At 35.1% G+C, this 17,568-nt stretch overlaps 1 protein-coding gene across 1 annotated transcript in view; it reads left to right on the top strand.

Annotated features, from left to right (window-relative positions):
* The window catches only part of LOC107695697 (protein shisa-6 homolog), a 120,336-nt gene extending 106,936 nt beyond the window's left edge, over positions 1-13,400 (top strand). The window contains exons 6-9 of the mRNA XM_016495708.1: positions 1,572-1,634; positions 4,246-4,266; positions 6,387-6,512; positions 12,119-13,400. Of these exons, the coding sequence (XP_016351194.1) occupies positions 1,572-1,634; positions 4,246-4,266; positions 6,387-6,512; positions 12,119-12,747 (839 nt within the window). The 3' untranslated portion in view covers positions 12,748-13,400. The remainder of the gene's footprint in view (positions 1-1,571; positions 1,635-4,245; positions 4,267-6,386; positions 6,513-12,118) is intronic.
* Positions 13,401-17,568: the final 4,168 nt, after the last annotated feature.

Here is a 17,568-nt window from a genome sequence, read left to right as displayed (position 1 = left end):
TCGTTTGCTAATGAGATATAATTGTGTAAATGACACTGAAGTGTCCCGGGGTCGCATTTAACGCAGATTTTATTTGTCTACTGAATGCAAAACGCTATATAAAAACCCTAGACACGTCTTTGGAAATTCATAAGCGTGATTCCAAACCTCTGAACGTTAAGACACTGAGTAAATATGAATATCAATTGATTTATAATTACAACACAGCTGTGGTTGATCATTAAGAGTGATTGCTATGTCAATGACTATTGCGGTGACTTGTACTTGGGGTTAATGAATTGAACAAAACAAACTAAAATATTGAAATTTGTAGCTTATCTTGCAGCACAGAAACTTTGGAATAATTCATATTTTTTAAGTCTTTTCTGCTCACCAAGGCTGCATTTATTTGATAAAAAATACAGTTAAATTATGTAATATCCATGAATTTAAAAGAACTGTTTTCGCTGTGAATATACTGTAAAATGTAATTAATTCCTGTGATGCAAAGTGCTTTTTCAGCATCATTACTCCAGTCTTCAGTGTCACATGATCCTTCAGAAATCATTCTAATATGATGATTTGCAGCTCAGTTATTATCAGTCATGACTGATGATTGATTATTTTGCTGCTTAATATTTTTATAGAAACTGTGAAACTTTTTTTCAGGATTCTTTGATGAATAGAAAGTTAAGAAGAACAGGATTTGTTTGAAAATAGAAATCTTTTGTAACATTATAAACGTCTTTAAATAATACAAATATTATTATTATTATTATTTTAATCTTTCCTGTATCACAGTTTATGAAGCAGCACAATTGTTATCAGCATTGATGATGATAAGAAATATTGAGCAGCAAATCAGCATATTAGAATGATTTCTGGAGGATCATGTGACACTGAAGACTGGAGTAATGATGCTGAAAATTCAGATTTCCATCACAGAAATAAATTACATTTTACAATATATTCACATAGCAAACAGTTGTTTTAAATTGTAATAATATTTCACAATTTTACTGTTTTTGCTTTATTTTTAATTAAATAAATGAAGCTTTGCTGAGCAGAAGAGACTTATGTTGAAAACTTTTTACGAGTTGTATAAGCAACATGCACTTCTTTCTCAGAAAATGTACACATCTGTTGTTTTCAGGCAGTCCTTGCATGAACCCTGTATCCCTGAGATCATATAGTTTAATTTCAGTTTCAAGAGTAAACGCTGATGTCTAGCAGAAATGGAGCAATATCGCTTTTATTAGTTTTTCTTTATTTGTTTAAAGGCTTAAAGCTGCAGTTATTACAGTGTACTTGTTGATTTGATCTTGTTTTGCTCTCTAAAACTTTTCTGTGCGTGTTCTTGATATGGTCGGGGGGGGGGGGGTTTGGGGGTTATTCTGCTCGTCTTTCGGGTGCTATACAGATGTTTTCCATTGTAAACACAGACACATTGTCTTCCAGAAGCATCTGCCGGTCGGAAAAAGTGTCTGGAACGCTGCGTTTTCGTGTAAAAATGCCACAGACTCTGTCACGTTGATTAATTGGTATGGAATACATTAAACCACACCAGTTTTTCCTTGGTTTTCTTTTGACAGGTAACCATCCACACGACTACACCAGCCATCTGGATCTCACTGGGTCACACACACCCAAAATCGGTGAGTTGTTCGATATCTTTGTTTCCAGTAAATCATGATCATTCATTTCGTCCGCAGTATGAAAATGACGCTCAAAAGCGGCTCAGAGTTGAATTGATTTGTGATATGACATCTCGATACTATCAGCGTCTTCCAAATCCAGATGGTTTGAAGGGTGAAGGACGTGGTGTATAATATCAGATTGGAGTGATTAATGGAGATAGATTTTATCTCCAGAAAAGATTTTCATAATTAGCCTCATCAGATGAGCGCTGATAATCTCCATTACTCAAGATGCTTAACTCCCCAACAGCCCTCGAGATCAGAGACGCCTTTCACCCAAAATTTGATTGGGATGATAAAAAAGCAGGGTTTTGACAAAAAAACAGCCTCTTGACAGGAAATTAAAAGCTTAGCCTGTAAATGGCCCCGCTAGCAGGGAGGATTGTGTAACAAAACAGTATGCTAATCGGATCTGCACAGTTTGCCGACGTTATTGAAAAGCCACAGTTGTAATTGTTCTGACTATATCTCGTCTTCCCAAATTTGATTTTGTGTGAAAAAGCTTTTCAGAGTGTAAGCACACATCGGTCACATCTCTCGCGGTGGAACGGTGATGCTATTAGTTTATGCACTCAATTAAATCAAACTTCTTGTGTGCTAGATATCACGTAATATCAGTTAATATCAGCTCACTCCATTATATATTATCTGTGTCAACTCCACCAGAGGTCCCTGGCTAAAACTTTTGATTTTGATCTTTTTTTCTGGTGAAAAAAAAAATGCATAAATGAAAAGAAAGGCAAAATATTAAATGCCATGGATGAACATTTACTTAGTGATCCACTATTTTATAGAGGGTAGTCAAAATGACGTTTTACCTGAGATTTGGAGCCAAATTGCATGGAGGAAAAATTACTTGAGAAAGATTGCTGCATCATGCTATTTTTACACAGAGATTGGTAGGTCTACTAGTGAAATCTGTCAACTTTAGTAAATGCATTATATGCCAACGGTGACAGTTCAAAAATGGGAAAGAGCACTTTTTTATGTTGTTTTTTTCCAAAGTTTGCATGCCTGTAACTCAAGAGGTATTCAAGATATCTTAATATCCTTCTAGATTTTGGTTCTTAACAACGATTTCTTATGGCATCTTTATTTTTAAGGCCCAGTATTGTTCAATCCCAGAGATATGGGGATCACAATATGGCTCCAGGAGTAAATTGTAAACGTTTCCAGTTGTCAAAAACCAAGTGTGGTCACTTTGCATACATCTGATAGATTTTTTTTTTTTCAGGGTTGGAGCTGAACTCTGCAGGACTGCGGCTCTCTAGGACCGAACTTGCCTACCCCTGGTCTATACACTGCAAAAAAATATTTTCTTACTCGGTATTTTTGTCTTGTTGTCCAGTACAAATATCCCTTAAATCAAGATACGTTTACTTAAGATGCAAAATTACTTATTTAATTTTGATACATTTTTCAGAAAACAAGATAAGTAATTAAGTAAAACGAAAAGTAAATACCTACCAGTGGGGTAGGAAAAATAAACTTAATTCAAAGGGAAACCCAGTTTATTTTTCTCACCCCATTGCTGTCACAATTAACTCGGGGAGCAAGGAACAAGGAATACTTGAATAACACAGTCTTTAATAATCTGAGAAAGATTGCTGCATCATGCTATTTTTACACAGAGATTGGTAGGTCTACTAGTGAAATCTGTCGACTTTAGTAAATGCATTATATGCCAACGGTGACAGTTCAAAAATGGGAAAGAGCACTTTTTTATGTTGTTTTTTTCCAAAGTTTGCATGCCTGTAACTCAAGAGGTATTCAAGATATCTTAATATCCTTCTAGATTTTGGTTCTTAACAACGATTTCTTATGGCATCTTTATTTTTAAGGCCCAGTATTGTTCAATCCCAGAGATATGGGGATCACAATATGGCTCCAGGAGTAAATTGTAAACGTTTCCAGTTGTCAAAAACCAAGTGTGGTCACTTTGCATACATCTGATAGATTTTTTTTTTTTTTTTTTTAAAGAGGACTGTCTGAAGAACAAATAATATTAAAACTAGAAATGTATCTAATTTCCTTCTGTCAAAGGAACTGCATGGATCTTAACTGTCTGAGAGCCAAAACGTATTTTTCCAAAGTTTGCATGCATGTACCACAAGCAGTATTAAAGATATCATAACAAGCTTTTAGATTTTGGTTATTAACACACTTTTCTTTTGGTATCTTCATTTTTAAGGTCCTCTAAGGTTTAATCCCATGGATATGGGGATCTCAGTGTATCTCCATGGGCAAATTGTTACATTTCAAATCAAATGTGGGTCACTTTTAATTTAGCTGATACTTACCGTATTTGACAAAATTGTCATTTTGACCACTGCCTACAAAATAGTGGATTACACAGTGAAAATTAATCAGACATTTAATATTTTGGCTTTCACTGCCATTTATGTTTGTCATTCTTCAGGGGAAAAAAATAATAATTAGCTATGGATGTTTTCTGAATTTGGTTGAATGATCAGACCATCACAGAATGATCCTGCAATATGTGACACCGTGAATCAAAAGCATGCAAAAGAACATTACTGATTTTGTTTTTCTCACTTGGGTTTGTTAGGACACCGAATAGAGCACTACGGTAAGCAGTACACATGTTGTACATGTGTATGATTTCTCATTTCTTTGATGTCTGTGAATGTAGGGTGGACTCTATATGTGTGCGGTCTCTCTCTGTGTTGGTCTATGTTTGTGTGCAGTCTCTCTGTGCTTATCTCTATACAGTTACACTCTCTTGTGTTGGTCTATAATTAACACAATCAACATGAGGAAGAAACTGGGTCACAGGGGCAAAAACACACACAGAGTAGTCCATAATCCTGACAATTGCAGGGCTGTACAGTGCGACATATATGTTGCATGTGCTACGAAAAAACTGGTCTGTGAGATGAATACATTTTCCACTGTAGCACGCGTGCGATACAGTTTTGCGTGTTCATAACGCAGCCACTTAATAGTGTTAAGTGATTCTGTTGTGCTTGTTTGTTTGTGTGAGATTGATTATACTTGGTAGTTAGGAGTGTGTGATATGACAATTTTTGATTGTGGATTAAAATGTCTCCATGATCTGCTTTTAAAGAAATGTCGTAGTATCATGCTACAGCGCACATTCTATCAGCTGCAGTTCTGGCAACGCCACATGCATTCACATCAGTGTTAACTCAGGGGTAAAGTTACACACACGGGACAATCACAAAAGTACATTATTTGCATCTGCTTTAAAGCCGGTTAAACATTTCATTCACATTCTGTTCTGATGTGCGCTTTTTCTGAGAACGTACACATGAAGTGTGCACACACCGCACACTTAAACAGTGCCTGATTACTAGACTAAGTTGTCTTTTGTGTCTGATTGACTTTGCATCTAATAATGTCAAAAACACACAAGGTTTACATATAAACACAGTTGGGTATGTCTAAAATTAAAGTAAACAGTTGAGAGAGAAACCGATGCGTGCAGCTCTTAAAGCAACAGAACTAAACATGCTGCCACTTGTCATTAAAGGAAGAGTTCACCCAAAAATTAAATTTCTGTCATTATTTGCTCATTCACATGTTGTCCCAAACCTGTATTAAATTATTGCTTGTGCTGAACACAAAAGAAGATATTTTAAAGAATGTGGGTATCTAAACATTCTTATTTTCTAATAACAAAGATAAAATAATGACAAGGCTTTTTATCTTTGCCCACTTTGGCCTAAATGTCTGCCATTCTTTTTTATTTTATATTTTGATGAAGTGTAGGAGGTGTTATGTTTCTGCACTCTTCCATTTTTAGCAAATAAAGAAAAAACTTTGTCTAAAAACAATTTTTGTGATGGTTTGTATTTTTTGAGTTTGGCCTGTGCTACACTTTCAACCTCTGTAGCACCAGTGTATTGAGCAAAAAAAATTAACATACATCCCTGCCCCATTGGCAGATATTTGTTCTTGATTTAAACATGAAGTCATTTAATTTTGATAGTTTGATACTTTATAAATTTTGCTTCACCCAAAAATGAAAATTTTCCTGAAAATGTGCTCACCTTCAGGCCATCAGAGATGTAGATGAGTTTGTTCTTCATCAGATTTGGAGAAATGTAGCATTACATCACTTTCTCAGCAATGGATCCTCTGCAGTGAATGGGTGCCGTCAGAATGAGAGTCCAAACAGCTGATAAAAACATCTCAATAATCCACAAGTAATCCACACCACTCCAGTCCATCAGTTAATGACTTGTGAAGAGAAAAACTGTGCGTTTGTAAGAAATTTGCATTTTTGGGTGAACTATAGGAAAGTTTCGAATTTTTACTAGTAAACAAAACAAAAACACCGAGTAAGAAAATCATGTTTTGCAGTGTATATGTGGTCTGGTACTGTATATGTGCGCCTATGTAATGTCATATATACAAGTCTAGAAACACAAGCCTTTGAAAATAGCCTGCAAATCCCAGGCCTGGCAGTTCATAGTCCCATGAGCACACAGTTAAAATGAGGGAACGACATTCCCAACAAGTGTTTTATTGGCTGAGCAGCTGCCTGGACCAACACTCACCCTCATTAAACAACTTCTTCAAATATTATTCCAGCACACACACTCTCAGACAGATGCCATGGAGGCCTGCATACACTGAGCTGGAACTGCTTTCTCTTATATAGGATGTGTTTCATCTTTCTCTCTCTTTCTCACTCTGCCTCTTTTTTCCCTTTCTACCCTGCAGAGAAGCCAAGAATGAACAATATCCTGACATCCCAGACAGAGCCGTATGACCTGTCGTTCTCCCGGTCCTTCCAGAACCTCACGCACCTCCCACCGTCCTACGAGATGGCCATGAAAGCAGACTTAAGTACATACTCCTCCCTTCATTATTATCCATCCTGTATAAGAGACAGAGAGATTCATTTTCATACATTTATGTGCAGAATTCACATGACAAATTCTACAAGAATTGCATAAGATGGATTCGCAATAGTGAAAGATGTCTCTTCTGCTCACCAAGGCTGCAATTATTTGATCAAAAATACAGTAAACTTGAACTAAAGTGATAGTAAAGACATTTATAATCATACAAAAATGTTCGGTTTCACATAAATACTGTTCTTTTGAACTTTCTATTCATCAAAGATATTGATTTCAACATTGATCAAAAAAATAAATTACATTCTACAATATATTCACATAGAAAACAGTTATTTTAAATTGTACTAATATTTCACAATATTACTGGTTTTACTGTAATTGTAATTGTATTTTTTAATCAAATAAATGTAGCCTTGGTGAGCTGAAGAGACGTGAAAAATTATATTTAAAAAAAACATACGAAGAGTTTATTTGCAAAAACAGATAACTCCATTTTTTACATTTTCAAAAATAAAAAATAACCCAACTGCAGTGTTCAATTGAGATTAATTGGAATGTACAATGAAAAAACATGATTTTTGAAAATTGTTAAAAACAATGAGTTATCTGTTTTTGCAAATGAACTCTTCAAACTGACCCCAAACTTGTAGGTTGTGTCTTAAATTAGAAAGTTTGTGATCTGCTGTCACTTCAGTGTCCTTGCGCAGGACGCTCGTCTCCACAGGGACTGCAACTATAATACATGCACTGCGGATAAAAGCACCTGCTAAATGAAAAATAACCAGTCGACCGGCTTTCATTAAATACAAAAGGGCAGAATAAATTAAACATGAAAGTATTGAAATGCTGCGTTAACATAGTCCTGAGCCATTATGATCAGATGGGCAACACTACAGCTCGCTAATCAATGACATTCAACACTGAATGAAGAAAATTGCAAGATTGAAAACCAAGAGGAATTAATAATAAAGTTTTAAATGGACACGGATTTCAAAAACAAACTTACCATGAATTGCAGAGAATAAAAAATCACAAAAAGACACATTAGTCATTTCTGTAGACAGACATGAATAGTCATAGACATGCTACAGACATGTTGGAGCGTTAATGTGTATTTTCTTTACTGTGGGATGTAAAATAATGGTGCCTCTGGTGCCTGTTTGCAGTGCTGTTTGAGTAATTATGGTTTCACCTGCCGTGAGTCGACCAGAGGCAGACCTGAGAGTAATGAACGGTAATGGAGAACAATTACTCATGGTTTTAATAGGGAGAAGGGTCGCAGAGCAGAGAAAGAGATAACATGCTATTTTATAGGATTAACCCTTTAAATACTACTGTTTCATATTTGATACACACATTTCTAAATGATCAACAAGATCAAAACTTTGAAAAACCTGTTACACACAATCTACTACATGCTGTAACGAGGAGACGTGACAACGGGGTTGAGGATCCAAGTGCAGGCTTTATTTAGAGCGTAGTCGGACAGGCAGGGTCAAAACACCAGCAAAACAGTACATCCAGGGTAATCCAAAAGAGTAATCCAGAGAACAGGCAGTCAACGATCACAAACCAGGTAAACAGTCCAAGAACAAAGCACGAAGGCAAGACAAGGCAGAAACTAGACAACATAGGCTAAACAATAATCAGCAATGTGTGTGTGGATGAGTGCAACCTTTATAGTGTCACTGATGGGAAACAGGTGTGGTGTGATAATTAGTTCCTAGGCAGGGGTTATGGGAAATGGAGTCCGGAGAAAACAAAGACGAGACCCACTATCGTGACAGAGCCCCCCCCACTATGAGTGGCTTCCAGACGCTCCAAACGGAATCAAGACGACCAATGAAACAATAGGACTACAAGTTAACTACAAATGGCACTCTAGACAGGAAGTACCACAAAAGTCCAAACACAAGACAGGGGAACATGAACCAAATCATGACACATGCCTTCTGTCGTCTGATTGATAGTTTTAGCAAGTCAAAGGTCTTTTAGTATAATTGTACAAACGTCCACCTTTAGGTTGTGCTTCATGTGTCTTTTTGCTGTGAGGTCTTTACTAGTTTTTTTTATAAGAATAACTTATTAAATAATATTTATAGTAATATTACAGTACTACTTACACTAATATTTCAAGATGAACACTTACTAGACTGAATCAGCTTAAGTTTACTTGATTATCCAGACATTTTTAAGAAAAATCATGTTCAAATCTAACTAAATCTCACGTGTCATCTTTTGAAGAACATTTATTATCTCTCAGTCATCATGGCATTAAACTACAGAGTACTGATCATCAAACTAAGCATTTAAATATCATCTTACTAAGACATTTTATTGGCTGATACAGAGTGGTGACTAATATTTATATCATTTTATGTTTCAGTTATCTCATTGATTTACAAGCTTACTTGATTTCATCTTACTTTTTTACCATATAAATATCAGTATCTGCACCAAATTACGGGATAAAATAAAATAAAATAAAAATAAAATAAATAGTAATTGCAACATTTTCTCTCACAGTTCTGAGAAAAAAGTTAGAAATGTGAGCCACAAACTCAGAATTGTGAGATAAAAAGTTGCAATTGCCTTTTTTATTTTACTTATTTTGTGGGAAACAAGCCATAACTATGTAAAAATCAGAATTCAGCAAAGAAAAAAGTCAGAATTGCAAAAAAGTATACAGAATTATTCGATTATATATCGCAAGTCAGTCTTTTTTCTCAGGATTACAGGTTAATATCTCACAATTCTGAGTTTATATCTTGTAATTCTGAGAAAAGAAGTTTGAATTTTAGATATAAACTCTGAAAAATCTGAATTGCGGGCTAAAAAGTTGCAATTACCTTTTTTGTTGTTTTATTCCATGCTGGAAACAAGCTTCCATGAGGTTCAGCTGACTCTTCCATTTCAACAAATTAAAATTTTTCTGACTACTTTTTGTCCATATATCAGGCTCTACAGGATTAATATGCAAAATCAGCTTTAACTGTAAAAAAAATTCAAACTACATTTATTATTTTGAGGAAACAACATGCTTTTATAGGTTGTCTGGTCATGAATAAACATTAAATTAAATAAAAAAAGAGATATTTAGCATAATAAATAAGAGACAGGTAATAAAAGGGTTGCTCTCTTTGGCTCATAATGCAGCTGACCTGAGAGATTAGCGCACTTCATCCCGGAAGGCCAGTAGCTGATATTGTGCGTCTGTAGCATTAGATTGCATTACTGCACGCTGATCTAAAGCGTTGTATCTGAGCAGATAATTGAGCTCTGGGGTCCGGCGTGACCGTCCACCTGACCTTTTCACGTCTAATGTCATGCCCTCACATCGGCACATTCGGCCTTTGAGCGTGTTGGGCCGCCTGTGCTGTCAGTGATGATAATTCTGAACTACAGCAGCCGGCCAGCTGTAGGATCCTGTCTTCATTAACTCCAAGATCAACAGTCGAGCGGCGAATCGATAGTTGGTCTCGTACTGAATGCTCACAAACACAGTCATCTGCGGCTGCAGCCTCTGTCCACTGCTGCTCAGAAAGGAAATCATCTTGTCCATTTGGGGAAGCTACTTAAAAACTGGAGCCTGTCATCAGTTCAAGTAGTAACAGCTATGCTTTTAGATAAGTAGTTACACTACACGACAAGCTAGTGACATAAAAAAAAGTTGTAAAATGTATTGTTTTATTAATTTACTTCGTTTTTACACAAGTTTTGTTTTAGGGTTGTTTGGTAGAAGTTAATGTGCTTAATTTTGAGTGTGATGAATAAACCTGGAGTCAAAATTTGCTTGGACTTCCATAAATTAAAACATGTTAACACAAAATTCAGTTGTGAAAAATAAGCACAGATATTAATAAGCACTCAGATATTAATATAGATAAGATTACTTATAGACTGTTATAATTATAGATCTATAATAGTAAAATAATTATAATATAATAGCAATAATAATTAATAATAATAATAATATTATTATTATTATTGATAATATATTAAAAGTTGTACAGTTGTCACTGTAAAATAAATTATTATTATTATTATTATTATTATTATTACTAAATACCTATTTTAATTTTACAGTGAAATATTACAATAGCAATATTTTTTATTTTTTTATTTTGCATAATGCATAATTGCATAATGGTTTGTGTGTGTGTGTGTGTGTGTGTGTGTGTGTGTGTGTGTACTGATTTTTACCAAATTGAAGTATAAAGCACATAGCATGCAGTCCGGCAATCATCCCAAACACCTACTGCTTCATGAGTAAGTAAAATCAAAAACAAATAAAAAAAACGCTGCAGCATCTCAGGAGAAATGCCCTATTCTTGAGTTCATCTGCTCCTCAACAAACTCAACACGTCCCACATAAACACACACACACACACACACACACACACACACACTCATTTCCCTGATCCAGAGAGACTCCTCATAGCTGCATCAACTCCGACTTTGTGTTTCCTGTGCCATTGTTGAGAAAAACAAAGAAAAGATAAACAGAGCAATAAAAACTGAGAAAGTGAGGAAACAGACATAAAAACACAATTTAGTGCTGTATTTTACATCAGCAAAATCGTTTCTGCAGGACCTGTAGCTTTCACATCAGTTGTACTTTTTTTCTCCAAGTAGTACAATTCAAACTTAGGACATACTTTTTGTTCTTATCAGTCAGAGTTTGTTCTGTGTTTGTTTTCTGCTTTTGTGACTGATCCAGTTATTTTAGTATCCTTAATAAAGTATTATAGCATATACAGTATATATTGTGTGTTTATGTTTTCAATATGTCTATTTAGTTCTTGTGATTTTTTTTATTTTATTTTTGGTTTTAGTTGTAGTCATTTTAATACATAAGCTTAAACTAAACTAAATTTCTAAATGTTTGAAATGTTATTTTTTTATATTTTATTTCAGTTAACATCAATGTGTTTCAATAGTTTTAGTGATTATGTTGTTTTTGTTGTTTTTATTAGTTTTTTGTTGTTTTTTAGATTTGAATATCTGTTTATTTTTTAGCATTTTTTTATTAAGTAATACATTTTTACTTTACTTATTTTCAGTTTTAGTTGAAATGCTGCCTTGGCAACTAATTTATTAACTAACTTTAATAATTTAATAGTTAATAATTTATTAACTAACTTTATTTATTTAGTTATTATAACTAACTATAACTTAGTTTTACTAAGTAATGTTTTACGTCTTTTTTTTTTATATTTTACTTCAATTAACTAATAACATAACTAATTAGTTAACCAATTCAAATAACAGATGTTTTTTCAATAGTTTACGTTTAAGTAGTTTGCCCTTGGCAACAAAATAAATTTTCATTTTAGTTAAGTTTCAGTTTATTTTAGTTCATTCAAGTAATGTGAATGTTTTTCAATATATATATTTGTGCTTGTTTTTCTTGTGTTTTGTTATTTTGAATATATTGGTAAATTTGTTTATTCTTTTTTAATTTAGTATTAGTTTAAACAGACTTCAGATTTAGCTAAACTAAAGAAAGACAAGTAAAAAAAATAAGATGCGTAAATGTTTTTCAATCGTTTTAGTTTACCGTTAACAGCACTGCTCTGCTCTCTTCCTCAGGCAACAAGGACGACGAGTACTACATCCGCAAGCACCATTTGCCCGATCCGACGCATCGCGGCGGACACCTGCAGACGCACATGATCAAGCTGAGCGTGGATCCGCCGGCGCAGCGCCAGAAGCCCAAACGCGTGCAGCGCGCCATGTCCCAGGACCACGTGCTCTCGCCCGCCCACTCCAAACCGCACCGAGACTACGGCCTGTCGTCATACAGCGGCGGCGCCGGCGGTCTGTCCCCGTACCACGGACGCATCCTCTCCGAGGAGAAGCTGCTGTCGGCCGACCGACTGCTCTCCCAGGACCCACTGCTCTCGCCAGATAAGATGCTCTCCCTGCGGCGCTCCAATTTCCGCGAGAAGGCCATGTCGCGGGCGCTGTCGCACACGGACATGTTCGTGCCGACCACACCGGTCATGGACCGGCACTACAAAATGATGAAGATGCATTCGCACCCCAGCAGCAGCAACAACGAGTCCTACAACACACTGACTGTTAACAGCGCGCAGGTGGGCAACAAAAGGCAGGCGTTCGCCAACCGCCGCATGCATACGGTGGACCACCTGCAGTATATCCCCGGACATCACCATCATCAGTACAGAACCGCCAGCAAGACTGAAGTAACTGTCTGAGAGGGCGAGACGGGAGAGCGAATGATGTCAACAAACAATCCAGCTGGAGGAATCCGCGGCGGTGGCCCACTTCGACAGGTTTCTTTTTTTAAGCGTCCCACCTTGACCCGTTCCCGCTTCCAGCGCAAGCTTTCCACTCCATCAGTTCCGGGTCGGCTTGGGAAGGATCTAGACTTTCTTCTCGCACGTAGAGCAAACGCAAGGGCTTCGCGCGCGGACACCGGACTAGAAACCTGAAACTATTTTTCCAGAACTGCTGCGAAACCTGCGCTGACTTTATACGTACAGTAAATCAGAACCTATATAGATTTATGATTTCTAACTCGAATCCTAAACAATAGCGATAGCGGTTGAATATAAACTGGCGTAAGCACTTTAGCAAGTGTCTCTTCTCAAAACATGTCCCGTTTCGATAACGAAGTGGGGAAAGGTTTTAAAAGCACAATAGATGACTGACGTTGTTTTACTTTCTTTTGTCACATTCCCAGCTAACAGGGATCGTTTTTAGAACGTTAGCGAACATTCTGGAAAAGTTATGAACAAACGTTCTGTCAGAAACGTTAATAGAACATTTGTTTAAAGTTATCTGGTGTTTTCAAAACGTTCTCAAAACTTTAGCACAGAAACATTATTTATACATTGTTTATGGAACATTTGTTCCTGAAACATTTTGGCTGGATGATCGATTTTTTTTTTTTAAATGTTACTTTTGAACATTCAAAAAACATTCTTATAACATTTGCAAAATGACAAAATTGAATGTTTCCCCAGTGTTTTTTTTTTCAAAGTTCAAAGTTATCTGGATTTTAAGAACATTCTCAAAACGTTAGCACAAACAACTTTTGATCCTGAAACGTTTAGCTGGACATACATCTAACAGTTTTTTTTATTATTATTATTGTTACTAGTTGTTTTTAGAATATTCAGAAAACATTCAAAAGTAACGTTCGCATAATGTTTGTAAATTGATCAAATATATAACGTTTCCCCAACTATTTTCAAGTTGTTCTGTCAACAGCATTTGTAGCATACTAATGATTACCACAAAAACATGTTAGCACAACAACAGTATTTATACATTGTTCATGGAACTTTTTTTTCCCCCTTGAAATGGTTTACCTGGACGTCTGTCTAACGTTTTTTAATGTTCATCCAAATGCACACACACACACAGTAGTCTGCAATCTTCGGGTTACAAGTCCGACTCTCTATTCATTAGGCCACGACTGCCCCCTACTGTTAATGTTAATTAACGGTAACATTACCATAATTTTTACAAAATGATAAAACTGAAATTTTTTGGGGGATCTTTGTATAATGTTTTTTAAATGATAAAAAGTAACATTCCCATCATGTTTGCGAAATTATAAAATGGAATGTTCCCTTTATGTTTTTGAAGTTAAGCTCTGTGGTTGCTCTTCCAGTAATGTTAATAGAACATTTGTTCAACGTTCTCTGGTCTTTAATAATGTTCTCAAAACGTTATTATAAAAACGTTATTTTTCCCCCCAAACCCGTCTGAACGTTTTTTAAATGCTACTTTAGAATGTCAGAGAATATTCAGAAGTAACCTGCCCATAATGTCTGCAAAATGATCAAATGTGATGTTTTAGTTGGATGTTCATCTAACGTCTTTTAAATGTTACTACTTATTCAAAAGTAACGTTCCCATAATATTTGCAAAATTATAAAATGGAATGTTCCTGAAACGTTTGCATAACAACGATTTAAAAATAAATAAACTGGATGTTCAGAAACAACATTTTTATAACTTAATAACAATGTTAGCAAAACATTCCTAGAACGTATCTTTGTTAGCTGGGTTATCTCTGTTTTGTTTCTGGGTTTCTTCTACGATACGCCGGTCATTGAGTTTTTAGTGCACCTGTGACAGTGTTTCATTCTGCGTAGGTGATTTGTAAATACGCTCGGTTAGCTGCAGTTAAACAGTGAGTTGGCTTTGTGGGTTATGGGTTGCTTATTGCGTTTTCATTGGTTCCGTTCTGACATTTTCTAGCATAATCAACCCACCCAAAGTATATCTGACGTCACAAATGTGTACAGTAATGTGTGTGTGTGTGTTTTCTAATCTGTACTTGTAGACTAATGGTGAATAAATTTGGTTGATTCAGCCATTCATACGCATTGTCTGCTAGTTTTGAATAGGAATCATATTTCCATTTCATTTTATGATTGTCCGACACAACATCTCTGACATGTTGAACAAACCGACAAAAGCAGTCGAAAGGAATTATGGTAATAAAATGAGTGGCGGATAATTAACGATAATGGAAGATATGCATTTGATAAGCTATTATACCAAATCAAATGGAGTTTACTCTTGAGAAGGGTGTTAATTAACAGCATTCTCTCTATAATGCTCACTATCAGTCCATCAAGGATTTCCCATGATGCTTTGCCACAGCGATGATGGTCTGCAATAGTGTGGCACAACAGGGACACTACAGGGAATTTGTGCTGTTTTCAATGTGTTGGTTCTTAAGAAATAAGGTTTTAATGAAATGTATGATTTGCTGAAGGTCGCCCACGGATCCCCTATCTTAAGCTTTGATAAGTGTTTTTTTTTTTTAGTTTAGGAAATGTTGGATTAAAATTGGCATTAAAACATTTGTGTGACATGAACAAAATTTGCAGATGATAAAATAGCATTTACATGGGTATTAAAGGAAAAGTTTGTGGTTCAATGCAAGTTAAACTTTATCAATAGAACTTGTATAAAAAAAAGTTTAGCTCTATCAACGGCATTTGTAGCATAATAACAGAAGTAATGGAATTAATTTATTAATTTATTTATTTATTAATTTATTACTTTATTTTAAACCACAGAAAATAATTACAACTATTTATTTATTTAAAAACCTTAATAATTGAATTAATTTGTTTGGCTGTTGTAAAGCTTAAAAAAGGTCTGTCGGCAGCATTTGTAAAATAAGGTAACACTTTATTTCAATAGTCCACTTTAGACATTCTACTAACTATAAGTAACTTTGCAACTAGATGTCAACTAACTCTCATTCATTTGCGAATACATGTCTACTAACTCTCAGAGTTGACTGTTAGGTTAGGTTTAGAGTTAGTAGAAAAAGTTTCTTATACTGTAGTCAGTATGTTGTATGTTGTGGACCCATCAAAATAAAGTGTTAGAAGATATTAAGCAGACAGTCTACTAATACTATAACGACTGATAGTTGACATCTAGTTGCAAAGTTACTTACTGTTGGTAGAATGTCTAAAGTGGACTATCGAAATAAAGTGTTACCTAAAATAATATTGATTAACACAAAAAAAAAAACATAATAAATGAATAAAACATATGTGCATAAATAATTTTTATTTTTACATTTTAATTAATGAATTAATTAAATTATTTAAAATATTTAAACCACAGAAAACTATTTCTTAACTTTTTAATTTTTCTTTCATTTGTTTTAAATGCAATTTCATAATTTTTTCCCCTTAAAAAGTGCACTTTTAAGCTGTTAAGTGTATAAATAATCATTTTTTGCAGTTCCTATTGCCTTTCTACATGATCATGACGAGTGGAAAATTGCTGTAACATCGCACAGAAAAGTTAGGTAAGTGAATGAATTGTGCTAATCTCATATAACACAATGTTGAAGCTTTGAAGTGGAGTGTATTTTATATCCAATCAGAATTACATCATTAATCAGTTTCTTGTTTTTCTTTTATTCCAGGCAACATCTATACTTATTTTCCATGTGCTTTTACAAAAGCTGTCAGTGACATCACTGTTTGTGGGCAGATTCGTCTACCAACAGGCACTGAATTTTTTGTGATTTTGATCTGTAGTTTTGACTGTCCACACTGCCATTACATGATGAAATCAGACAATATTCAGTGTGGTCAATATCCGGATATCAACACTAGTTGCTGTAATATTGACTCACCTGTCAGACTCATGATAGAGTAGCTGTCAGAGTGGAAAGAGAGAAAAGTGTTGCCTTTGGTCATGACATCCCACCACGGTCTGACAGAATAAACACAACTACTGAGTATTGAGTATTTTCAGACTTTCATTATTCCCTGCCAACCTGAAGTGTTGTTTTAATACAAATGCATTTTTGTCCCTACAACATTTGCAGTATTTAGTCTTTTCCTTGCCAATTAATGACGAGGAAAGAGACAGTCTCTGTAAAACTCCACCTATATTTGTAATAATTAAGATTTGTCTTCTGCTCACCAAGGCCTCATTTATTTGATCAAAAATGCAGTAAAAACAGCAAATTGTGAAACATTATTACTATTTAAAATAACTGTTTTCTATTTGAATATAGTTTCAAATGTAATTTATCACAGCTGAATTTTCAGCATCATTACTCCAGTCCTCAGTGCCCTTCATGATCCTTCAGAAATCATACTAATATGCCGATTTTCTGCTGAAGAAACATTTTTATTATTATCAGTTAAACTTAAGTTAAACTGTCAAACTGAGACTGAGAAAGTAGTTGCGCATACAAAATGTTTTTTAAAGACACTCCGTGGTTGTTCCTTATTTATTTACACACTGCTGTCAAACTGCTGTGAACAATATCACAGCCATTCTGATATAGAGCTGTATCACACGGGTACTCGTGTAATACTGCTCATAAACATAGCCGTATGCATGGAATGATTGAGCTGTCATTTTTGCAGTTTGGCTTAAACCATGTAATGGTGCACTCCATTTTGATTTAACAAAGCCATTTTACTTGCGTGTGGTGCTTGACAAGTATTCATTTTGTTTACACATTCATGCACGTTTTATCCAAAACTGCTCACTCGTTCACTCATTTATCACTC

The sequence above is a fragment of the Sinocyclocheilus anshuiensis genome, unplaced genomic scaffold, assembly GCF_001515605.1.
Source record: "Sinocyclocheilus anshuiensis isolate Anshui unplaced genomic scaffold, SAMN03320099.WGS_v1.1 scaffold1075, whole genome shotgun sequence".
In the NCBI taxonomy this organism is placed as follows: Eukaryota; Metazoa; Chordata; class Actinopteri; order Cypriniformes; family Cyprinidae; genus Sinocyclocheilus; species Sinocyclocheilus anshuiensis.
This window is presented reverse-complemented; position numbering and strand designations above follow the sequence as displayed.